The 27,140-nt window shown below is 40.4% G+C and overlaps 1 protein-coding gene across 2 annotated transcripts in view; it reads left to right on the top strand.

Moving 5' to 3' along the window:
• Positions 1-27,140, top strand: part of FREM2 (FRAS1 related extracellular matrix 2) — a 168,481-nt gene that overhangs the window by 101,531 nt on the left and 39,810 nt on the right. For both annotated transcript variants that reach the window (XM_078434122.2, XM_078434125.2), the window contains exon 7: positions 24,433-24,582. In XM_078434122.2, the coding sequence (XP_078290248.2) occupies positions 24,433-24,582 (150 nt within the window). The remainder of the gene's footprint in view (positions 1-24,432; positions 24,583-27,140) is intronic.

Genomic DNA, 27,140 nt, shown 5'->3' with positions numbered 1-27,140 from the left:
CTGAGCACCTCTGTTCTAGCGACTGCTGGGTGCAAAAGCAAACAAAAGAACCACAACTTCCAAACCCCTGGGCTTTTCACACTTTGGGGGATACACAGATAAGTGAACACGCAAGCATAAAATAAATGTGATAAGTGTTCTGCCAGGAAGGGACATCTTTCCCAGCCCAGGTTCAGAAAGGGATTGTTTTTGTTTTTTGTTTTTAACATTTATTTATTTTTTTGAGAGACAGAAAGAGACAGAGCGTGAACAGGGGAGGGGCAGAGAGTGAGGGAGTCACAGAATCTGAAGCAGGCTCCAGGCTCTGAGCTGTCAGCACAGAGCCCAACGCAGGGCTTGAACTCACCAACTGAGAGATCATGACCCGAGCCAAAGTCAGACACTTAACTGACTGAGCCACCCAACGCCCCAGGAAAGGATTCTTAAAAAACATGATGTCCTAGCTGGAATTTGAGGGCAGTACCAGAGTACCCCAGGGAAGAAAGAAGGGAAGTATGTTTCCGGGGAAGCAACTCTCAAGTGCACAGGCTGAGTGCAAGTGATGAGTCCAGGGGGCAGTGTGGACGTAACAAATCTCTACAGCCCAAAGGTGTGAATAACAAAGACGATTGGAGAAATGGAGAAAGGGTCAATCTCAGAGGACCAGGCTGCCATGTAGAGAAGTTGTGTCTTATTGTTGAAATAGAAATAGGGAATGACTAACAGGCTTTAAGTAGAATGACAAAATCAGATTCATATCTTAGAAATATCACTCTGCCTGAAATGTAGAGGATAGATTGAGCTGCTCAGGAAGCTGTTGGAGAAATGCAGGTGATAGGTGCAGTGGCCTGAACAGGTTGGTTGGATGAGGATGAAGGGACCAGGAGGCATCCAAGAGATATGCTGGGAAAGAATGGGCATGAGAGATATGCTGGGAAAGAATGGGCATGACATGGTGATTGACTGGACAGGCAAGTCTGAAGAATGACGCTTTAACTTCTAGCTAGGGCAGTTGTGCTAAGACTGGTCCAGTTCACCAAGATAGAGTGAGCATAGGAAGAACATGAACAATGAGTTCATTTAGAACATGTTATTTTGAAGAGCCTGTGTGATTTCAAAGTACTACCCATGGAGTAGGAGAATGGAGATATGGGTCTGGATATTAGGATGGAACTATGCTCTAGAGACATTGTTACATGTTATCTCTGTTGATAATAACAAAGTCATGGGAGAAGATAAGATTGTTTAATGGCTCCCATATGATTTATAACATGGGCATATTTTACTCAATTCTCTTATCTTAAAAAACAGAGTGCATTTCATGAATGCTAAGGAGAGAATGGGAAAGAGAAAGGTAGTCCCTAGAAGGGTACGACAATCCCAGTAAAGAAAGTGTTAGAAAGTTTTATTCATGTCTCTAATACTCAGTTTCCGTGAGTAAAATGGGGATATTAATTTTACGTATATTTTTTTTCATTTTAAAAGTTGACATCTTATGAGTATGTTTTGCCTGTCATGTACATATTTATAAATGAAAACAATACTGCTAGCCCTAAAGTACTTTCATCTTGGAGAGAGGAAATAATGCTGGCTTAATGGGGAGAAAGGCAAATTATATGCATGCACGATAATACTGATACATACTAACAGTTGTCACTTCTGAACACTCACTATGTGCCAAAAATTTTACATGAATTACCTAGTTAAATCTAAAAACAACTCTGTGGAATAGGTAGGTATCTCTGTACTTGGCAGATGGAAAAACTAGACTCAAGCTAAAAAAATTGCTTAAGAACACACAGATGTAAAGTGTTGGATATATGTCCTAAACTTAGGTCTATTTAACTCAGAATCGATGTGCTTCATCATTAGGCTATAATGAATCCTGAAACTCACCAAGGGGATTAAAATGTAAGTAATACCTAGTGACATAACTGAAGGGAGGCAATTGACATGGAATCTAGAAAAGAATAAACACAGGTCCGTACTGGTAGGGAGGGAAGGTGTGTTGTTTCTGAGGGTGGCCAATCTCTCACTCATTAAAAATTATGTAACTGGAGTAGGGAGAATGTTCAAGCCTGTTACGTAGTTGGATGAAATATTCATCCCGGCTTTCCAACACCCTTTGCTCTGACTGCTGTGTCTGGTACAGCAGATGGCAAATCACCTAACCATTCCCTGACTAATAAGAAATAAATTTTTTGTAACTTTGTAACTCAGAGCAGTCAGAATTTTAGAAAGTGAATTGGTTCCCCAAAGCTAGATGGTTCCTCAAGTAAGTAATGAGATGGGGTTTCGGTGCCTGCACAGTAGAGAATCAAGAACTACGCCCGAAGCAACTTTTTTAGGTACCAATATCTGAGGATCTCACCCAGAACCACGGGTCACTGTCTGTGGTCTGAGAGTAGAGCGGGGGTTCAAAGTGCAGCAATACGTGTGATAAAATCCGTGTTGAATCTTTAAGAAGCTAACGCCTTCCTTGTGTTTGGGAAAGACTTCCACACGAGCTTATACACTGACACAAGAATAATGCCGTCCCTTTGGGCAGCTCTTCTAAACATCCTCCATCAATGTCCTTAACGCACACAACTTCAGGAATGGTTACAGCATTTGTTCACTGGGAAGAGTATTAAGTCAGGGCTAGCAGTATTTCACTAATCTTTGCTGTCAGTCTTTGGAAGTTAATTAAGGAATATTCAAGCTTCCATTTTCTGCTTTTGTGTGACAGCCCGCAGGGGTTTTCGCTAAAGTGACTGGCTTCCTCGACCACCCTAGACAAATTACCATTCTAGATGTGAGCCAGGAACATGTAAGAGGCAGCGTGGTGAGCCCTATGGTAAATGTAACTCAATTCAATGCTGTTCAAAAGCTTACTGACATGAGAAAAGCTTTCTCAACAGTAAGGCTACTTTATCGGGGAAAAAAAAAAACATTTCAAATACTAGAAAAATACATCGTGGTATGGAATGTGGGTGAAATATGTTTTATTCATTTGTGCTGAGCTGAAAGACCTGGTCTCCATCTTTTTTCTTCTCTAATACCATTATTTGATTAGGGTAAGCTCCAATTAAGTAATGCCAGGCCAGTCATTGTTCAAGTTCAATTAAAGTAACAGCTTGACAAAACAAAGTCACATTCTGGTTTAGTAATGCTTGAGTTAGAACAATATTAAAAGTCAAGACATGGGAAATGAGTTTCTAACTGCTTAGAATATTAATGCATTGCAGCCATTAGCAGACTATTTAAAATAGTTGATGATGCTAACTAAGGATTTAGTGAATGCCAGTGGGTGTTCAGTGAGTGAAAGGTATTGCCAGAATGATAAAGATTATACCAGGTTTTTCACATGGCAAGGATTCTAGATATAATGATGTAAATATTATACACTTTGGAAATAACAATAGAATAAAATAGCAAAAATGAAATATCCTGCTGTACGAAAAAAAATTGAATCTCACATATACACACACAGAGTAAATGTTTGTTATGCATTTACAGAGTGTGACAAGTGGGGACTACAGGGACATTTATGACATAGACCAGAATCTCACAATGCTTATGGTCTATTTGGTAGGAAAAAAAACCTAAGTGCATAAAATGTTAAAGGAGAATGATTCATTTCAATAATAATTTGAAACAGAAAAAAAGGAGACTCAGAAAGCAGAGTGGGATTAAAGGCAATTGCATGATCACTCTGTGAGTCAGGAGAGGAAGAGAGAAAGGCTTTAACAGGCAGAAAAGATTCAGCTGAATGGAGAACAGAGCCAAGTATTCCAAGATTACACGAGTGAGAGCTTGAGGGAGGGAAAGGCTTTGAGAGCAGGGGATAATCCATTTTGGCCAGGTTTGGCCTTTTCCGAGAAAGGTTGAGTGCCCATCTCCTTTGATTGACCCTTAGACCAGGGCTGTAGATACACTTTACTGTTGTCCAGTCGAGGAATCCTGAACACTCCATTTTTTTTCTTGGGTCTGTTTTCCTCATTTGAAACATGAGCGTGTTATCACCTGGATTTCTTAACCTTGCAGAATTGTTGTGACGACCGAACATGATCTGTATGAAAGCACTTTAAAACGTAGCTAAAGAAAAGAAAGGTGGGCATCATGAGTCTGAAAAAGAGGTTCGAAGCATACCGGGGGTGACATTGAACGAGATAAGGAGTTCTGAATTTATTGGGTAGGGAGCACCGGAAGTGTTTGAACAAGAGCGTGCAATAATCAGAGCTGTATTGGGAGGTTATTAACTAGAAAGCACTGTATGTGAACAGAATTGGAACGTGAAGCGTAGAGTGAGATGGTGAGGCTAGAAAGGAAGCAACCTACTGTTGTAGATACCTGCTATGACTTGGACCTCATGCATGTCGGAGGGAGGAGGGGAATTTTTAAAAAACTTTGTGCTTGACAGGCTCAAAGTAGGGAGGTGTACCATTCATTATAGGAGGTTAGATGAGGGAACCAGCTGGAAGAAAGGAGGTTGGAAGAAGATGAGAAATTCTGTTTCAACACACCAAGTTCAGGTTAGCTATGCAACGCCATTGAAACTGGGCAATAGACCTCCATAAATATGGAACTGACTAAGCCGGAATTAAGGATTTGGGTTGCATGCGGTGTTGTGCACCAGATGGTCATAACTGAAGTCAGAAGGATGCAGGAGGTCCACGAGGGTGGGTGGGGAGGGTGAAAGGATAGATGACCATGTAGTACAATTTCACATGTATTTCCAATAAGTCAAGTGTGTAAAGTAGAATAATGAAAGGCTATTAGAATATATGTCTATTAAATAATATACAGATTTGGGGGGGGAGCTGTTACATGCAAATTAATAATTAAGTATCCCTTGTTATATAACAAGAAAATTGCAGGAATGTGCAAAATGACGCACGTTATTGGAATTACCAAACAATAAGTACACTTTTAGGCCCTTTAAACTGGTTTTAAATGTTGCCCCTTTTTAAAATAACTAACATTAAAGTAGTGTGGTTTAGTTCCCTCATTTTATACTTTTCAGTTAAATTGAAGCCATCTATGATAAAAAGTTTACTTCATATCATTTTTTTTTTAATTATAATGGTTTCTGGAGGGTGTTGCAAGAATTATAGGCTTCATTCATTTCTAGCAAACTCCAGAGTGGGAGAGGGTAAGGAAAAGAGCTTTTGTGGACGTGAATGAGCGGGTCATTCACTAAATCTGAGTAGGAGGGTCCAGAGAAGTGAGGCTTGGTCTTTGGTTGGACCCTCAGCGTCCCTGTTTGCGGTCCCGTCGACCTGATTCTGAACCTGGCCGGCCCCAGAGCCCGGCAGGCCCCAGAGCCCAGCAGGCCAGCCGTAGACAGGGAACAGCCCCACAGCGGGCTGAGGCTCAGGGGCATGTATTAAAACACGGCAAACGCACCAGGGTCCCAAGGGACTTCATTAGCAACCGAAGCACATTTGACTCACCCTGTTGTGGTCAGCGGCTCTGAAGGACTTGGGTGGTACACTGTCGCCACCTCCCCTGGTCTTTCCTGAACTGTTGATACAATGCACTGCTCGCAGCAGGGAAGGCACGAAGGGCTTCCATCCGCCACACACACGCACACTTGGCAAGCAGCCACTTGCCTCTCTCCCGCGAGGCCCGTGAAAGCATTCCCCCCACCGTTACCAGAAAAGACAGAGGCTCCAGAGCTCTCTACGAGAGCAGCTAACCATTTTGTATAGTTTACACTGAAGAATGACCTTATGGACGCAAGAGGGTGAGCACAGGGAGCGGGGCCGGGGCACAGAGCCAGTCCGCCCAGAAATAAGCTCTCGAGTTCATGGAGTGTAAATTTGCAGGCTTGAGTTTGGCCGGGGTGGCTCTAAGAGGGTAAGGCTGTGATACCGAATAGGACCACACTGGCCACACAATATTCAACTAACCCGTCTTTTTTTCTTAGGGCCTCATAGATATCATATACGTCATAAAATAATAATAACTAACATGAGCCCCTTGTTAGGTGTGCTGAGGCTTTTGTTTGAATTATTTTGTTTCACACACAGACACACAAACTAGGAGCAAGGTTTAATTGTGCCTCAGTGTCGTCATCTGTGAGTGGCTAGGTAGCTTGCTCAAGGTCACACGGCTGGGAAAGACTCAGCTAGGCTGACTGCAGGGTCCGTGGCACTAACCATTAGGCTTCCCACCTCATGGAATAGACACCGCTGCCTTCTGATTCTACACTGGACTACTCGAAGAGAGTGTGAGGTATCCTAATAGAGAACCCGACAAGGTAAAGCAAACCAGATACTTTTATACGCAAACAGCATCCTGGGAATCCTGGAATAATTAAAATGTTGACAGTTCCAGACATTAGGCATAAGCTACGTACATAAGCTATCTTGGTGCCTCCTTTACCAATTTTAATTCCTCAAGGATCGTTAGGAAAGCATAGTAGTGCATTCCGGTACTTCAGCCGGACAAGGAACAGCATTGCTTTTTCCACATCATTTAGCAACCGGCCCAGGGGAAGGGGTTGCACTTGGAAGGATCGGCGCCCGGCTCTCTTGTCAAGTCCTCATGGACAAATGCCGTCTTGTGTTTGTTTGGTCTTTTTCCTGGTTAACACTGAATGCCTGACTCCCATCTCTTCCACCCGGGAGAGTGGATGCCGGCTATGGAATACCGTCTTGTAGACATCAGAGGGTAAATATTGCTGATTTATGATCACCGAAACCCTGGAAGCAGATCTCTATAAACATCTGTAGGAACCTCAAGATCTCAAGTCATAGACAAATTCCATTTTAGTGCTAAAAATCACATACATCTGAGAAATGACTTCTCAGATACTCGACTTCAGATTTTTTTACGGTTAAAATTATTAAGAGAGGTATTACAATAAGGCAGCAAAAGGAAATAGAAGAGATGTCTTAATAAATGTTAAGCTAGCATAAGAAATTGCTAATTATTTGCCAGCAGCAGAGGTCTAGTGTATCCTCTTGTTGAAATCATAAATCACAAAGAAAATGCCGATACACCAACGGCTGCAACTTGGCTAAAGGCAGGGCTTCAGAGCCTTGACCTGCATGTCCCATGATGAAGGGAGAGGCCAGAGTCTGTGAAATCCTACAGTGAACTTACAGACGTGTGATCATTTATTTACTGAGTCCAGACAAGGCTCTGTGTACCTGTGGTCTGTTGCGGAAACCATGTACTTCATAAATTCCATTTTTGTTAATTTTTTTTAATGTTTATTTATTTTTGAGAGAGAGAGAGAGAGAGAATGCGAGCAGAGGAGGGGCAGAGAGAAAGGGAGACACAGAATCCAAAGCAGGCTCCAGGCTCTGAGCCATCAGCACAGAGCTCGATGTGAGGCTTGAACCCACAGACCATGAGATCATGACCTGAGCTGAAGTCAGACGCTCAACCGACTGAGCCACCCAGGCGCCCCATAAATTCCATTATTAAAAGACAGCAGCGTCTCCTTTTACGGTATTGGAATGAAAGATTCAGGAAAAAATTGGAACATAATGTACTGTTTTCTGACACTGTTGATCTGCCAGTTCATTGGTCACTGTACAGATGTGAGACTTCTTAGAGAGTTTGCCTCCTTATAAAACCTGCCACCAACCAAAAGCAGTTCTCTTGGGAATGAGGGCTCTTTACAGGGTCACCAGGTTCTCCATGTACCTTCCTTTCCCTTTACAGAGAGACGTTACCTTTCACAGGATGCAGACAGGTTTTATGAATTCCCTAAGAAGCAGGTCTTCATTCTGTCTTGCTGAAGCAGACTTCTGGATCTTTTTTTCTCCCTTTATTCCTAGTTTATAAATCTTATACCTGCCTTTCTTGTAACCTTAAATCTTCCTTTAAATGAGGTAGAGAACCTTTTTACTGACCTAGAGAGATACAAGATTGCCCAGTAAAGAATATGGGTAATATCATTGGCTAAAACCAGTGAACTATATCATTTTTATACCAAATAATTGTGATAATAATCTACGTTGGGAATATAAAATATAGTAAAACTAAAAATTCCTCTTTAGGCCACTTTAAGCACTTAAAATTACGGCTGAAAAATTTCCTTCACACTTCTAGAGAAATCAACACCTTCTTCATCCTTTTTCTAATAAACAGGTCCTCGTTCTGTCATACTAGAACAAACATTTGAATCATATATGTTCATACGTTTATTTATTTGAAATATTTGCCGAGCATCTCCAAGGTGCCAGATGCTGTGATAGGGTAAAAGCAACGCGAGATTTGTCCTGCCCTCACCTCACATATTTATTGCACCCTACTAAGTGCTGGCCACTGTCCAAAGCTCTGAGGACACGGTGGTGAACAAGGTGGGCCCAGTCTGTAGAGGCCAACGGATACAACATGGCAAATGATGAGACCAGGTCCACATGTAACGGGAGTTTTCAAAGGAGCATCCAGTGTGGCCCTGGTCGGGAAAGGCCAGGTCTCCTCCACACAGAGAACTGGGAAGACTGAGTCATGCGAGTTGGCAGCTCACAAACTGATGTGCATTGTCACATGTCCCCTCAGGCTGTGACAGTCTCAGTTGTGGAGACAACCGCGCTGTCTGGAATGAGCCAAGTCACTGTACAGATCAGCAGCCTCTGAATTTAAACACAGTCCCAGGGAAAAAAAATTAAATGGTTGGTAGAGCTCTATTAGCTAGCACTTTTTTTTTAAAAAGTCCGAACAGTCAGAATATAGGCATTGTGAGAGAGAAAGAGGGCTCTCTTTACACCTCCTAGGGCTGAAATATATCTCAGCTTCAGTTTCCCTGAGGGTGTTTCACAAACAGTCTGTTTCATGGTCCTAGGAAGTATGCCACTGTGGTCAAAATGCCAACAAGAAGCTCATTCTTTCCCTCTTTCTTTTTCTCTTTCTTTCTTTCTTTCTTTCTCTTTCTTTCTTTCTTTCTTTCTTTCTTTCTTTCTTTCTTTTCTTCCTTCCATCCTTCCTTCCTTCCTTCCTTCCTTCCTTCCTTCCTTTCTTCCTTTCTTTTTCTTTTTCTTTCAAAAATCATACTTACTCAGAGGGATAATTTTCAAGACCATACTTATTGCCAGGGACAGCTTGAAGAAGCCAAAGGCATAGGACACTTCACATTCTCACTGCCGCAAGGGGACCTTATAAATACAAGATCCGATTGTAAATAGTGTAGGTGTTGGTCTAAGACGCATGGTCCACAGCTCAGTGAACTGAGGGAGTACTCCCCGCACAATGTGTCAGGGTGGAAAGAGACACCAAATTTTATGCCCACTTTCCGGAGGATCACAATCTGCCTAACAAATCTAACTAGCATGCTTTAACTGATGTTTGTCCAGAAGACATATTCTGAAGTTCTTTAAAATGTCGGTGCATGTAAATACCAGTGTGACTGGATCGAGCTCAGTGTACTGAGGGGAAAAATAAACTATGAGCAGGAGAAGATGTTTGATTAATTCTCTGAGGAAAGCTTCATTACCTTGTTCAAAACATCGCATCCCTTGACACTTCTGTGAAGAGGGAAACTCCATCAAGCCCTTGTGTCACAATTACAGAAAACTCAGTAATTCACTTATGCTTGGGATCTTCTCCTTTTTCTTTCTAGACAGTAAAGGGGAAGTATTAGAGGCACACACGTTACCATAGGTCTAGTGCCTTCGCTTCTGAAAGATAGCAAATCAAGAAAACACAAATGAAATAGAGCAGGGCCGGTCTAACCTGGCTTTTCTCCTGTATTTCTAATCATGGTAAGCAATTGGATCAGCGCTAGACTCCTTTCTCTCACTCCCCACCCCACGTTCCTGATCTGCCTCCTTTATATCCTTGAATACTGTACCTTTACTCTCTTTTCCATGAGAACCGCCACCAGCTGTGCAGCCAGCTTCGTACTTTGCCCAGATTCCTGCAGTGGCTGTCAACCAGTCTCTCTGCTTCCGGTTTGCTCACCCCCAACCTATCCATCCTCCAGACCCCCTGACCGTGCATTTTATCGCTGCCCTCCCCTTCTTGAAACTGAGCGCCTGTCAAGTGACAGCTTCTGGGATAAGGTTCCAACCCCTCAGCTTGGCACGCAAGGTCCTGTGTGGCCTGGCCGTCGCTTTCTGTTTTTCTCCTTCCCCCGCCGCCTCGCCCTGCGCGATGTACCTTACGTGCCCACTTGTCTGCAGTCCCTAAATGTGTGAAGCTCTGTGCTGCTTCCTCCGCTCGGAATGCTCTCCCACTCTACCTGCTCACACATTACCTGGCTAACTCACAACGATGCCTCAAAATCCAACTGCTAATAAGAATAATGACTTAGTAGCACGGCTGGCACTTAACTGTGTGAGGGTAATTTGCTGAGCGCTTAATGGCCGTTTTCTTATTTTTGTCCTTTAAAAGGAAACACCCACAATTAAGGACCAGGGGAAAGATGGGAGAATAGCCAGAGGAGAATGGTATTACAGAAGAAAAAGGATAAAGAGATTCAGGAAGACAAGTATGATCCCCCAGCATTAAAGTTTGCAGAGATAAAAAAAAAAAAAAAAAAAAAGGGAACACAGATTGGCCATATGCAGTTGAATTTAGCAAAGAGAAGGGCACCAGTCAACTTGGAGAGAGGATTTCCGGATGCTTTGGAGGATTAAACCATGCACCAATAAGTTTCAATGTGAATGGGAGCTGAAAAAGTTAAAGATAACGGATAATCTCTCAAGTTACTATTCAAGGGAAGGGGAAGAAAGGAAAAACTTGCAGGTCAAATAGTGGTGCTTGTGGCTGTGAACTAAGGTGTGATAGTATTGAGGGAAAGATTATTTATGATCATTTAAGTTGGGAAGAAAGAGCGAGGAGACAGATATCATCTGTACCATAAATCATTAGCAAAATCTGGTAGCACAGTTCAAGCAATTAGAACTGGTTTATTCATGGAGGCAGGATATGCTTGGGAAGCCATACTGCCTGGTGTCTAATCCTGGCTCTTATATCTTATAAGATAGATCACCTTTCAGTACCCAATTTCTTCGCATTAACACCCATTTTCTAGGCCTGTTATGAAGAATAAATAAGTTAGTATGTGTAAAGTACTTAGAACACCAGTGTGTTCAGCTGCCATTATTGTTACTGTCATGACGGCTTTTACCGTCTGTTTCAACTACTGGACCAGAAACTGCTTGAAGACAAGGGCTGTGTCTCCATCAGTATGTCCAGCATGGAGCACAGTGCTTGGCCATAAGAGGTGTTCAATAAATATGTAATAAATGAATGGATAAATGCCTAGAGACAGCAGGCTGACCAGGGCTACCTTTCTTAATAGTCTTACCATCACTTACTATTTTTTATAAGGTGGAAAAAAGACAAAAAAAGAATAGAGCTCTGTTTATTTAAAAAAATACATTTCATGTGTTTATAAAATGCTACAGCAAGAACAAAATCTGTACACTTTAAGGACAAAATATGAACCTTGTAGTTCACTTGAATTTTCTGAGGTCCTTCTCTGATAACCAAAGTTAGTCTCCCACCTAAAGGTCACAAGGAGGCATAGCCGTTGCTCTGGACAACCGTGTGCTCCAGTTTAGTCAGCTGTTAGAGTATAGACGTTCGACAGCTTCTTAGTGATGCTGTATTTATCTGAACACTAATAGCCTTGAATTGGCTTTTAAGTTTCCCCAGATAAGCCATTTACTTAGCTGCGCAGTTCCATTACCGACCCCTTCCCTCAGCAACCCTTTAAGCACGTAAATCACACCTTTCAGCCATGACTGTTCCTCAGTCCTAACTCAGGATATATGGACAGACAGCCTAGGATGTGAGGTGGCTTTATTTTTTAACGATACTTTAAAAAAAAAAAAAGAAGTATAGTTCTTCCTTCTCTACAATTAAAACAAAACAAGTTTGAAGGTTTAAACACGGTGCTACCTTAGGAGTCATGTATGTTACCGAAGACGTTTTATCTGAATATAAGAAGTCACATGAAAAATCATCATGTCTACATTTTTATCATCTTGGTTTATGGTTTGTCCTTAGCTTGCAGACGATTTGCAAGGCAAAAATGATCTAACTATTTTTCCCTGAGAGGGAGCAACTATTTTCTTCCCAAAAGAGAATTCGGGAAGTAAGCCTGAACAGGTTGTGTGAACGCTAAATGAGAAGAATAGCCACCAGCTAGCGTCATAATGACAAGAAACACAGCAGTCCCCAAGAGGGACCAAGAGAATGTGCATGGGCCCGCGAGCTCAGTGATGTGACTGCTCACAGGCCCAATTGGGCTGCAGACCAGAAATCCAGGCACCAGCGAGGCTGACTTCCCCGGTGTCCGGCCTTCGGAAGTGCCTAAAAGGAGACCAGCACCATGGCTTGTGGAAGGGGTCGGTGTGTGTCTTCCTCACCAAGATACAGAGGGATGGAAAACTCTTAGGACGTCTTTTCCTACACTACGCACACTAGGAGCAATGGGGCAAAGGCGGAGTTGCTTCTGGGTCACACTCACGAGGGGAGACAAGGAAGAAGGCTTCTTAGAATAAAGGAGCACATTCCCCTCGGCTTCAAATGGAGTAGTTGCAGCTATTTATTCTGGAGGCCCTTCCTTTGCTGCCTGCAGGCACGTTCCAAGTGTCCATTGTGGAGCCTGTCTGTGGTCAAGATTATTTATTTCTCAAGTGTCAGCCACATGCTTTTATTCCTGAGACCTCACACAGACTGTGTTCGACACTCTGTTGGTCATAATCTTTCTTCCTTCAGCTGTTGGGATTCCCACGTAAATCACCCTGCATGTCAGAGTCTCCACCGATTCTGAAATCTCACTTATAAAGTTCACGTCAGTCAGGAGGAACGAAAATGTACATGGGTGCCTATCGGTGGTTTTTGGAGCAGTAACAGTTTTTAAGTTGTGGACAGTTTAAGCATGAAATGATATTTCATTTTGTTTCCCTCTTCCTATGATGATTTTTTTATGAAGAAAGTTATCTTTACAACTAAGGAATACTGATCTATAATAGCCTAGCTTTCTCTTACATGGAATATTGTGTTCCTTTCTTGTCACTCAAGAAGATTCTCATTACACGTCTTTAAAGAAAAGATTCTAACAATGTTCACCTTTCTTAACTATTTTCAGAGAAAGAAGAAAAATGATTCCAGACATTCTAATGTGACTTGCAGGGGCAGACACTCAATAAATATGGCGATTATAATATTACTGTGACATTAACTATAATATTAATTGGTGTATCCTCACTTACAAGATGAGCTTTGGAGCCAAAATGATTGCTTTTGATTAGGAACCCTAGAAGCAGTGATCAGTCTTAGCTTAGGTCTCCACACGTTTTTCGATGACCCCTCATATGCCAGGCTCCATGCTTCTTGTTGGAGTTTACAGATGAACAATACATGATTTCTGCCTTTGGAAAGATCCAGTGGGGGAGATGGATTGACTGGATGAGTCATTTGAACACAACATGAAATGTGCAGTATGAGAAAAGTCAGAGGCAGCTTGACAGCTGTCAACCGGACGTAGGTTACACAGAAGAAAGGAAAGATAACTTTGCAGGGCCTTGGGACTCCTAGATAATGGTTTCTTTGAAGGTGAAATAACTGACCAGTTCCCTAGAGAGTGTACTCATCCACAACACTGAAATACCACAGCAAGTTGGTGAAGAGGCCAGAACCTCTGAAGAGTAAGAAACGTTTTAAGGATTTTAACAAGGAGAGGACAGACTTGTTCTCCGATCAATATTTTTTCTTTAATAATATTGTGCGGTTGTGTTTAAAGGAGGTACATTATGCAGATGAATCCTTGTTCAGTATTCGTATTTTTATTAGAAAATTATTACATGAGTACTAAAAAGAAGGACATCAACTAAATGGTGAGAGTCTGGTCATCTCCCTCACCAAACCCACACCTCTTTCTTGAGGTCACTTAAGTGTGATGTGTGGATTTTTTAGATGCACACTTACATGCACGCGTTTTGTCTTCACTTTGATTAGAAGTAATTATTGCTATACCGAGTGGCAGGTAGCACAGATTCTAGAGGCAGATGGTGTGATTTCCTTTCCACTTATTGACTGCTGATCTTAAAAGTCTGGACTTCAGCTTCCTCAGTGGAAATGATAATAGTACTTACCTCAGAGGGGTAGTTAAGAGGATTAAGTGAAATATATATATGCATATATATATATATATATATATATATATGCACTTAGAATAGTTCAGACACATTGAAAATAATATATATCTGTTAATACTACATGATCATATTATACATATTATCTCATGATATACTTATTTTACCTAGCAATATATCACAAAAACCTTTTTCTGCCAGCCCATATACACCTGCTCATTCTTTTTAGTGGCTACGTAGGATTCCACAGTGTGGCTGTAACATACTTAACAACCCCTGATTGATGAACATTGAGGTCGTTGGCAGATCTTTTTCTATCACACATATGCTGTAATTAAATATCCTTTTTCACATACGTAATCTATCATTTCATTGCCTAGTATTTACGATTACATCGGTTTTAGATGTCACAATATACATATGATTAGAAAGTATCTGTATTATGTAATGGAAATAATGATTAGTGTTTGTCGAGAGCCTCTGACAAACCTAGCACTCATAACTTTAGGTTTAATTAAATATATTATCTCTGTGAAAATCTAGAGGATGCTCTCATCTGGCTTCTTCACCACAAATAACCGGGAATTTTCATCTGCCCTAAAGGAAGGATCAGACGTGAATAGGAGCACGCTGATATATAGTTTTTGAAGAAATGTAGCATCCAAGAGTGTCGAGAAGGATAGCGAATGAAAGTAGGGAGAATAACAGAACAATCGGTTGGCAAAGGCATTGTGAATGACGTGAATACCCTTCACAATTAAAAGCTGGCCTGTTGACCAAGCCAGATAGCCCTACTCATCCACTTCCTACTGCCTGCCACGTTTGACTGATCACAGAGCATGGCCACTCTGTTTTTGAAGCCCTTCTTGAATCTGAATTCTCCATTTCCCCACTTTCAGACCTCACTAACTCTTCCCTCCATTGTAGCTTCCTAACTGTTCTCCAGCCTCTACCATCTCCCTGCTGCCCTCAATCCACTGGGGTCCCTTTTGCAAATCATGTTCTGACTGTGTTGCTTCCGCTTGCAAATGATCAGGGGCTGCCCGTTTTCCATAGTTCTTGGCCTGTTATGCAAGAATGCGGCACAGCCACCACCGGCTCTGACCTCAGCCTTGGCCCTCATCATTTGCCCTCTCGGGAACTCCATATACTTGAGCCACACCTCTGTTTAACCCACCACGCATGCTCAGGTCTTTCCTCCTCCTCCTCCTTCTGAGACGTCCTTCCTTTTCGCTGCTGTCAACACCTGCTCAGCCCGCACGCTCACCTTTGTCTTCTCGGGGGTGCTGTCCTGCTACCTCCAACACACCTTCGAGAACCTCTGAACCACAGCTCCTGTCTCCTGGTACAGTTGCCGCACCCCTCACCACCCCCGCAATGCCACCCACCATCCTCCTGACTGAGTTTCTCAGACTGCAATATGCATGCAGTTCACCTAGGACAGTTTAAACTTTTTGAGATTTTGATTTTGTCAATTTAAGGTGAGACCCCCAGAATTTACATTTAAACCGCACTCCCCCCCCCCCCCCCCCCGCCTCTGCCTAGGGCCTTGCAATACAGATTTGTGACCACCTTTAGGAAACATTGCCACTCATAAAGAGGAGTGTTTAGGACATTGTAAATTGCAACCCTTTGAGTTGAGAAATCAATTAGTGGGTCATGACCAGTTTTCCTTCCCCTTTCTGTTTATGCAATATATCATTTAGAATAGAAACAAAAATAAAAAGTTACCCAAAAAAACCACTCTCCTAGAAGGCAGGATGCTCAACAATATTTGTTAAGTAAAGGACATTCAGGAAGACTTTTTCAAATGCTACTAGGTGGTGGAAAACTCAGATGACCATAACACTTAAATTTTATTTTAAACTTACATAGACCCTGGAAAAGACAAAATCAGAGTTTTGGAGTGAAACTAGATTGTCAGTAAAATCTCTGATAACATTATCATTTTAGAAAAAGGCTCACCATGTATTCTCAGCTGAAATCTTGGGAAGATTCAGTCCTTAAATTATCAACATTCTAGACATGTACTGACTTTTCTTTATTCTCTCTGAGAAAATTATAGTTGGCAAGAAAAAGAAATGTCAAAACATGCCTTTAAAACTGATACATACTCCTAAGCTTTCCCCTTAAATACACATTTGAACTTTATTTTTCAACAAGAATTTTGAAAATGCTTTTTTAAGACTAGATATGAGGTCATTCTTAAGAATTTATGTTTATATATTGAAAGTATTTCTTGAAAGAAAAGTACAGAAAGGCCCAGTCAAAATTATTTAAAACTAATTTTTTGAAAATGTTATTTATAGGAGAAAGTTCATCAGGTTTTTTTTTCCTCCTTGTTTTTCTTATTTACAAAATAATAGATGCAACTTGAAAAAAATAAAAGGTGTACTATAAATTAATGTATGTAAGAAATGTATAACAGGGGTGCCTGGGTGGCTCAATCCGTTAAGCATCTGACTTCTGCTCAGGTCATGATCTCGTGGTCCGTGGATTTGAGCCCCACGTCGGGCTCTGTGCTGACAGCTCAGACACTGGAGCCTGCTTCGGATTCTGTGTCTCCATCTTTCTCTGCTCCTCATCCATTCACACTCTCTCTCTCTCTGTCTCTCAAAAATAAATAAACGTTAAAAAAAAGAACAAAGAAATGTATAGCAAAGGACATCAGATTTCCTCATAATCCCATCCTTAGGAAATAACCAGTTAGCAGCTTGACATATATTCTTTCTTGTTTTTCTGTGCATCAACAATACACACATCCATTTTAATAAGATGAATCGTGTTACGCGTACCATTCTATATCTACCATGTAAGACTTTTTATTACAGAAATGTAAAAAATAATACAGCATAACATGCACTCTGTCTAAAACTAATGGTTACCATTTTTCATAGTTGCTTCAGATCTTTTAAAGGAATCACACACTTTTCATAAAATGGAAGACCCCTCTGGTCTTCAACTACCATTGCCTCCCAAAGCAGCAACGATCATGGATTGGGTTTGCATATCTTACAACTTTGTTGTTGTTGTTTTTGTTGTTGTTGTTTTAATTAGCACAGTCATTTCAAGATCTGCTATTTTGATGCATTTAGATGAGGTTTGGGCTTCTTGGTTTTTGTTTTGTTTTGTTTTGTTTTGTTTTGTTTTGTTTTGTTTTAGTAGGGTTGATATACAATGTTACCTTAGTTTCAGGTATACAACTTAGTCATTCCATTTACATGAGTTTTAATTATCCATTCCTTTACTCAGGGACATTTGGGTTTTCCCCTTGTTTTTTAAGTATGAATAATGTTGCATTAAACATACTTGCAAATGTTTCTATGTATCCATGTGCAGAATTTTTGTAGGATATTTACCAAACGGTAGAATTGATGGCTCATGCTGGATGTACAATTTCCATTTTATGAGGTGTTGCGAAATCTCTCTGAAGTGATTGAATCTATTTGTACTCCCACCAGCAGTATCTGACAATGTCTGTTTTCTCATCCTGTTGAACTGTTTAGGTTTTTTGCTAACCTTACGAGTATTAAATAATGTCCCATTTTAAGGTTACTTGCATTGTGACAACGGAAGTTTCCTCTTCTGAGACTTAAATGTTTATATAACTTTATATTATATATGTGTGTGTGTATATATATAAAAAGTCTAATATACACACACACATATATGTATATATGTTTATATATAATCCAGTATTTCCATTTGCTATTAGAATTTTTGTTATAGATTTATGGGAGTTTTAAATTATTTTGGATACCGATCTTTCGTTTTGGGGAGCAGGGATACATACATACATTAGGCAAAGATTACGTTGTGATTTTTTTTTCGATATTTCTACAAATTTTTCTGACTCATCTATCATTTTCTGAGTTGTGCAATTAAAGAACCCTCTATAATTGTAGATTAGTCAATGTTGTCCTGTAATCCTGTCAATTTTTGCTTTATGTATTTCAATACAAATTTGAAATTATTATATAAACTTGGTGAACTGTCTTTTCGTATACAGAGTTCCTCTTTTATTAATGATTTTGCTTTAAATCATATTTGGACTTTAGTTAATATTGCTATAAAAGAATGTAAGGTATGATTATTATTCATGCCTGTAATTAATAGCAGGATTTACCGACATATTTTGTTGGTTCTTGCTTGTAAGTTTCTTCCCTTTGAATTTATTTATTTTCTTGTGTGCTTTTAGCAATGTCTCAGCATGCATCTATAAAGGAGTAAAACCTCTTCATCTTGGTTGCCTAAGAAATACCTATATTTTGCCCTCACTTTTGAATTATGTTTTCACTTGGTTTCTATGACTCAAATGTTGATTTACAGCCTGTCTCCAGACTTCAGAGACGAGCAGAACCGTTCACTTTGGCCCCACTCACCACTGTGATGTTCTGTTACCTTTTTAGTTCACAGAGATGTTTATCTTGTTTGAGCACAGCTCTCCTTTTCCTTATCAAGTATGCTAACAATAAAGGGGAAAATCTTCAAAGCTACCAAAAAGAAATGGCATATTACCTTTCATTTTTAATCTATCATTACTGCTAGATTAGAGAATATAAGATATAAAATCACAAAGCTGCCTTTAAGCAGATGTAAATGTCTCCACTAACTTTTTTACCTAAAAGAAAAAAATTTTTAAGAAAGAACATAAAATCACCTTCGTAGCCTGGTATTTCATTTTACAAATGAACTATAATTTATTTAATCAGTCCACTTCTGATAGATTTGAGAATTGTTTCCACTTGCACCCTGATACAAATGGAGTACAATAAACATTCTTGCATAGGACTCTCTACACACTTAACGTTAGTATTTCTATATGATAAACTCCATATATTGAATTGCTTGGTAAAAATCTTATCCCTCAAAATCTTATGGAAACCTTTTTTTTATTCCAGTATACTTAATATAGGGTATTATATTAGTTTCAGGGGTACAATATAGTGATCCAACACCTCCATACATCATTCGGTGCTTGAAAACCTTTTGTATTATGACTCCTATCTTCCTTAGTTAAGTTAGTTCAGAGCTTAGGCTTTGTCTAGGCATCCACCATTTCCTTCTTGTGTGACTTTGGACAAGTCTCTTAATCTCCTTAATCCTTAGTTTCCTTACCTGTGAAAACAAGACAAGTACAGCACATGCCACATAGGGTGATTGTGAGGATGAAGATATTGAATTCAAACCAATTAGTGTGATATTCAACAAATAGTCGTTATTTGTTAAAGACACTGAAAAGAGCTAAAACAAGATGCAGATGGCTGGCAACTGTAGAGGTTTTTAAAAACACTGGTGCAGTATGGGAAGGGGTCAGTCAGGGAGTGAATGGGAATTCTCTTTACCTTCTCTGTGTTCACTGTGACTCAGTTTCCTTTCCCCTTGGACTTCCTCCAGATCTAAAAGGTGGCCCTAACCAAGTCATTTTACTGCAAAGACCACCACTTGCTCCTTCTTCGGAGGCTTTTTAAACCTCCCACTTACCTGGTGCTAGAAATGTAGTCTTCTCACTGACCCACCACAAAGACGTATTGATTCATTTGGTCTGAAAACCAATAATCCAATTTTACTGATGTTCATTCACTCTATACAAATGTTGGTTGAGCACCTACTGCCAAGCATTGATAACATTAAGTGTTGGAGAAATGCCAGTGAATAAAGGAGGCTTAATTCTTCCCCTTGGAGAACTCAGAGACGGACGTCAACTGTGGAGAGAGTGGGGGATTTGATGGCGAAGACAGGATGCTTCCCAGCACAAGTAACTTCTAAGCAGAAGCCTGAAAGGAGCAGAGGTTATCCCCATGAGGAGGGAGAAAAGAATGTGCAAAACTATGAGGGTAGTGTAGCAAAGAGTAGTGACTAGTGACAGATTTTCTGTAGCTGGCTTACCAAGGTGAAATCTGCTCTGAGGGATGACCTTTTTGGTTAAGAGCCTGGTTAAGTGGCTGTTGGGGAAATTAAAATGGCAGCTGGGCTGGCGGAATCTGGGGAAGTGGCACCTGAGACCAAGAGAAACCACGAGCAGGCGGTGGAGGTGACTCTGCTGACTGTTCAGAAGTTTGCCTTGAGGTGCACGGGGTTGAGTGCAGGTTGAGGCAGCCAGTTGTCAGGGTCCAGAACTCAGAAGAGAGAGGCCCGAGTTGGAAACAATTTGGGGAGGTTTCTTTGTATGGTTTTCAGCACTCAACCAAAAGACAGCATGAGAGCGTTTGTTTTGTTCAGTTCTGAGCAAACATGTTGGTTAGAACTACAAAGCTCACTTGACATGGGTCCATGTACACGTGAGTAAATAAGGTTTGGCCCCAGATAGCAATTACTACTGGCACCTATTTCTTTCATCTCGTGAGACACAATGTAATTGTAAACATCAATCTAGATACCACAGACTTAAAAAAAAAAAAAAAAAAGTTTACTTTTTCCCTGTGGGGAAGAACCTGAGTTATTTTCCCTTTGTCTCTGTTGGCTGGCTTGCCAGGCCTCCTCATCAACTACTTTTGTAAGAAACAGACGTGATCCTGTCTGTGCTGTTCGTGACAAAAGTATCCCCAACCCTGAAAAGCGTGTTAATTTTTTTTAAGATAAATTTTTTACGAGCATGTTATTGTTTGGTGAGCTAAAATAGACTCTCCTGTAATCTTCAACACCTTCATCTGTTCTCTTTTACTTAAAAACGTAACACCACAAAGGATACGGAGAATGGTTTCACTTCCTTTATAAATTTCACACTATTTCACTAGACCAATTTAAAACCTCCCTTGCACTGATCACACACTATTTGGATAATAATTTACCTTTCACTGGAGAGGGAATAAATATGTATTCTGGAGGGTCACCTGTGGGTGCTGGACTGATGGGGAATAATTGTTTTATATTTTGGGGTCTGGGCTGTGGGATATGTGGCTTTATTTGATTATTCTTTCATTCCAGGTAATAATATCAGCCACTCACTGTTTTTTCCATTAAGACTATGACCTTACTCAGCACAGTGTCTATTTAAGATCTGATTACAGAATAAATAGGCTTTTCTACAGTACGTGAAGACATAATGTAGGCCTGTACTAAACTAATAGACAAAGATCTGCAGTTAACCTTTTTTTTTTTTTAAGTTTATTTATTTATTTTTAAGAGAAACAGAGACAATGTGAACAGGGGAGGGGCAGAGAGAGAGAGAGAGAGAGAGAGAGAGAATCTCAAGCAGGCTCCGCACTGTCAGCACTGAGCCCGATGTGGGGCTTGAACTCATGAAACCATGAGACCATGACCTGAGCCGAAACCAAGAGTTGGATGCTTAATCAACTGAGCCACCCAGGTGCCCCCTTGCAGTTAACTTTTAAGGGAAACCAAGCTCCTAGAAATAAAACATGCAAACAAAACATGCCAAAGATAGGGGAGTTAAAATCTTACTTATAAATGATAGTAATTTTCCAGGACAAGCACTTCTTCTGGATTTTGCGTAGGTATCCTTGAGCTGTTGACAATCTTCATTTGTTGATTCTTTGCATCCTTTTTCTTGCTTATTATCTATGCATTAAAATGTTCCAGGAACATCTTGCCATTTATCTTGAGTGATTATAACTCAACTCACTGCTTGAAGGATTTTTTAACTCCTTTATTAGTATATGAGATTCGGTCCAAATGGTAACAGTTATAAACAATATTTAAATTGTAGGAGTTTTTTACAAGGTATTGAGAACTTGAAATAGCAATAACAATTATTCTTTTCAATTCTCATCCAACTACAGTGAAAAGATAGAGAGGCAGTAATGTCTAGCCACTCATTTTTATTCATATCCTAAGAAACTAAGCAGTTCACAAGAATTTTTTCTTATAAAAACTATTGAATGTGTTTTAAGCTTATTGTATTAATCACTTTATACTTTAACTGCAATGATTACAATTGATTACTAGATCAGTTTTCCAATTATCATCAGTGAAGCACAGAGAGGGAAAGAAATCACATAAATAAATCTACTGATTTTCACAAAACTAATTTTAAGGAAATAAATACCTTTCTAATGCCTTCTGTTGGCTACTGTAGTAAAATTGTGAGATTTAAGGTTAAAACCTTTTTCCATTTGCCCAATTTCTTCCTGCTGGAGGGAACACCGTACTGTACGATAAGCAATTGTGATAATATGGTTTGTACCGTTCACATAAATCATATTATTTATTGCTTGTTGCATGGACCAGGACCTCCCATCCCTCGCTCTTCTTCTCTGCCTCTCTGCCACACACACCACACACACATGCCTATAAAACGTATGTGTCAGACATGTGATTCGTTTTCTAATAGGGTAACTGTTATCATTAATCTTCACTCTGATCGACAAGTTGGATAATTTTCAGAGTGCTACATGGGACTCATTCAGTTTTTCCTTATATGAGCTCTGCGTTAAACCGTCACATAACAACATATTGTAGATGAAATGAGTCTGAACACACACATGCAGAACACCAGTTTGCCTCTGATATGTAGCCCATTTTGTGTTTAACAGTCAGACTCCCTCACATGATTTAATCTGTTCCACTTCTAGTCAATATCCATGAGGAAGAGGGGGATGGAAGATGAGAGATGCTGTTATTTAATAGGAACACCCCCCCCCACACTGCATTTCACAACTCTCTCCCTTAACTTAGAAACCTAGTTTGTATGATGATATGGTTTGCCAGCCATGTGAGACAGAGAGATCACATTGGATACGGATGATCAGACCTCCATAAAACATACATACAAACACAGATGTGCCTGGTTTGGCCATTCGGTCAGAATAAGCATTTTCAGACTGTCTTCACCTTTGGCCCCTACTTAGGTGTGAGAAATGTAAGGAATTTATTGGCTTGTATTTGAGGTCTGCCTTGACTGAGGTTAATAAGATAACACCTGCATGTACACACACACTCACTTGTCCTAACACCATCCAAGTTGTGGAAGGATGAGAAGGAGGTAAAGTATGCCCTGGGCAGATGTATCACCCCCTGAACCAAAATATGCAAACAAAATGTCCAAGGCTGGTTTTGTATTATCCAAAAGTTCAGGGGAACTTGGATAAGTATGCCCCTCCCCCCACATGAAGAAACAAAGAAAAACATTATTTTCTGGTTTTAACAAAGGAAATTTATTTGGGTCAGAGAAATAAAGAATTTATGCTCAAGTTAAACAGGGCACAAAATGGATTTCCTTTGGCTGTAAGCCATGATTGTAGGGTTTTGCTTGATTATTGGGTGTTTAGTAATTCAGTTAGATGCTCAGAAACATGGCGGTCAGCTCTTTAATGGTCTTGTGTTTTAAGGAACACTGATGAGCCCTATGACCTTCTAGACTCAGTCCTTTTGAGTCTTATAAAACCAGACACAAATGACTAAAATGTCTCAAATCTTATTATTCTGTGTCTACACTCAATTCATTTATCTTTGTCAAAGTTTGATTCTAAAATAAGCTCACAGTGAGTAAGTATATACCCTATAATTTCTGTACCTTCCTATGACCTATAAATATTTCAAAGTAAGTTTTTTTACAAGTCAGAACACAAATGATCTCTCAGTGTTCTTCATTATTCAGCTATCTCTCGCTGTCCCTCAGACTTGCGTCAGCTGTCTCACAAGGTAAACTGTTGGTCACAAGCAGAATCACACAGAGAATGATGATTAGATCAATTCATCACCAAAACCAGAGAAAAATACAGAGTCTTCAGAGCATGCGTCTTACCTTAATGACCTAAGTCAATCATTTTCATACATATTTAAGACTAATACCTTGGTATGAGATTATTTTTCTAGTGGAACTTCAGTTGGCTTAGGCACCCCACTCTACCTACAGAGTTATAGGTAACCTATAGTGGTCTTCCTAAAGTCTTCAGGATGGGTAATCATATATATTTAGTCCAATTATGCCAGTACGTGCTAACTCTGCAGTAGTCATGATAGACCCAGTTACACCAGATTATGACCAAACGTAATGGACCAGAAAATGTCATAATGCAACTAGTCTCCGGGCTGAAGGCTTGGGAAAAGATGATACACTGAGCCGTCTGACCAAACTTACAACAATTCAGCCCATGTGTTTTGTTTCATTTGGGGGTTATTTTACTAGCTAACCTTCCAGGAAATACATTTAGAAGCCACTTATAATCCCACATATGGGGGACAAAGTAATTTGAGCCTCAAAATGAGAACGTTCCATTAGGCACTTAACCATAATTTTTTTTTTTTCTTTTTCAACAAAGGCTTTTTCGCCCTGAAAACGATCTAAATCAACAGATTAAAGAGATGTTCTCTTACCGAAAGGAGAAAATCTGATCTGAGGGAGTCAGTTCAATAAAGCTCTCTCTTCTCTGGAATTCTGTCGGTAAGGATTGATATGGACAAAATACAAATAATCCAAAGGGCACTGCCTCATTCTTCACAGAACCCGTCTTCTACTTCGGCGATGTCGAGTACTCCGTGGACGAGAGCGCCGGCTACGTGCAAGTGCGGGTGTGGAGGACGGGCACAGACCTGTCCAAGCCTTCCAGTGTCACCGTGAGGTCTCGGAAAACAGATCCCCCCTCTGCTGATGGTGAGCAGTTTCCTCTGGCAGCTCTTCCGATTGCTCTACAGTATTCAACTCACCATGAAGCAAAAGACTTTAAAGCTAACATACTGCATTCCTACTAAAGCGGTCTGGATGAATGGAACTTTTTCTGAAATTATTATTATACAGGAGATAAGTCTAGGCTCTCTTTATTACTGTGAGAAAATACATTTAAAAGCCACAAATCAGGGGTGCCTGGGTGGCTCAGTCCGTTAAGCATCCGACTTCAGCTCAGGTCATGACCTCACGGTTCGTGGGTTCGAGCCCCGCGTCAGGCTCTGTGCTGACGGCTCAGAACCTGGATCCTGCTTCCGATTCTGTGTCTCTGTCTCTCCCTGCCTCTCCTCTGCTCACACTCTGTCTCTCTCTCTCTGTCTCTCTCTCTCTCTCAAAAAATAAATAAACATTTAAAAAAATATTTTAAAGCCACAAATCAGAGGCTTCGTTACAAACACAGAACTCAAAGACTCTAAATTCTAATGCCTTCTTTGCATGAATTGGTTCTCTAATTCATTAGATTCTAATTCATTAGATTTACACTTTGCAAATCTAACATCATTGCATATTATGGCGTCAGTGTGCACAGGAATGATCTTGCCAGCCACTCTCACAGAAATCTAATGAAGGGTAAGTATCTTGAAGATGTGCATCTCCGACCTGGTTCCCTCCTCATTTTAACCAGATGTCCCCATAAATACTTCAGATCCGAAAGGCTTTTCCATGCTTCAGTATATAAGCTACCCTATCTGGTCCATGCTTGCTTTTATTCTGGAATGTACAGCTCCAAAGAGCTGATCATAAAGTTTAGGGTAAGCATAGGATTAGGAATGTCCTTTGTTTCTTCTTCTAAGTTGCCAACAATACACGCTCTGTCTTTCTCGTGTGCACACACACACGTACATCACGCACGCATCACACACTCGTCACACAAAGCAAGCAGGGACCATATCATTTTAAAAGTCACACTGAAGTTTTAACCTTTTTAATGTAGTGGAAACAGCATAATACTTTGCATGTAGTCAGTGTCCAGTAAGTATTTGATTCCCTGAATTCATCATTTTTTAAGAAAAAATTCAAATCGGAGAAAGATGAAAATTAAAGATGAAGCAGAGGAAAAGAAAAATCCTGGAAGAACCACAAGGACATTTGGATGGAGATTTCAAAAAAATGAATTAAGGGCATATACACTCACAGTTGCATATTCAGAGGTAGAGAGAATATAAAATGAGGGTTAGGAGAACAGAAGGTATGAAAACAAAGAAGCAATAATATGGAAACCTTGTCACCCACTCTCAGCCTTTATGAATTCCCTAAAGATTGACAGACAGTTTTGTTTGTAACTATTTTATTTTTTTTTTTATTTTTTAATATATGAAATTTACTGTCAAATTGGTTTCCATACAACACCCAGTGCTCATCCCAAAAGGTGCCCTCCTCAATACCCATCACCCACCCTGCCCTCCCTCCCACCCCCCATCAACCCTCAGTTTGTTCTCAGTTTTTAACAGTCTCTTATGCTTTGGCTCTCTCCCACTCTAACCTCTTTTTTTTTTTTTTTTTTCCTTCCCCTCCCCCATGGGTTTCTGTTATGTTTCTCAGGATCCACATAAGAGTGAAACCATATGGTATCTGTCTTTCTCTGTATGGCTTATTTCACTTAGCATCACACTCTCCAGTTCCATCCATGTTGCTACAAAAGGCCATATTTCATTTTTTCTCATTGCCACGTAGTATTCCATTGTGTATATAAACCACAATTTCTTTATCCATTCATCAGTTGATGGACATTTAGGCTCTTTCCATAATTTGGCTATTGTTGAGAGTGCCGCTATAAACATTGGGGTACAGGTGCCCCTATGCATCAATACTCCTGTATCCCTTGGATAAATTCCTAGCAGTGCTATTGCTGGGTCATAGGGTAGGTCTATTTTTAATTTTCTGAGGAACCTCCACACTGCTTTCCAGAGCGGCTGCACCAATTTGCATTCCCACCAACAGTGCAAGAGGGTTCCTGTTTCTCCACATCCTCTCCAGCATCTATAGTCTCCTGATTTCTTCATTTTGGCCACTCTGACTGGCGTGAGGTGGTATCTGAGTGTGGTTTTGATTTGTATTTCCCTGATAAGGAGCGACGTTGAACATCTTTTCATGTGCCTGTTGGCCATCCGGATGTCTTCTTTAGAGAAGTGTCTATTCATGTTTTCTGCCCATTTCTTCACTGGGTTATTTGTTTTTCGGGTGTGGAGTTTGATGAGCTCTTTATAGATTTTGGATACTAGCCCTTTGTCTGATGTGTCATTTGCAAATATCTTTTCCCATTCCGTTGGTTGCCTTTTAGTTTTGTTGGTTGTTTCCTTTGCTGTGCAGAAGCTTTTTATCTTCATAAGGTCCCAGTAATTCACTTTTGCTTTTAATTCCCGTGCCTTTGGGGATGTGCCGAGTAAGAGATTGCTACGGCTGAGGTCAGAGAGGTCTTTTCCTGCTTTCTCCTCTGAGGTTTTGATGGTTTCCTGTCTCACATTCAGGTCCTTTATCCATTTTGA

Source organism: Panthera onca, chromosome A1 (genome assembly GCF_046562875.1).
Source record: "Panthera onca isolate mPanOnc1 chromosome A1, mPanOnc1 haplotype 2, whole genome shotgun sequence".
In the NCBI taxonomy this organism is placed as follows: Eukaryota; Metazoa; Chordata; class Mammalia; order Carnivora; family Felidae; genus Panthera; species Panthera onca.
The sequence above is the reverse complement of the archived record's forward strand: the minus strand, read 5'-3'. Positions and strand labels throughout refer to the sequence as shown.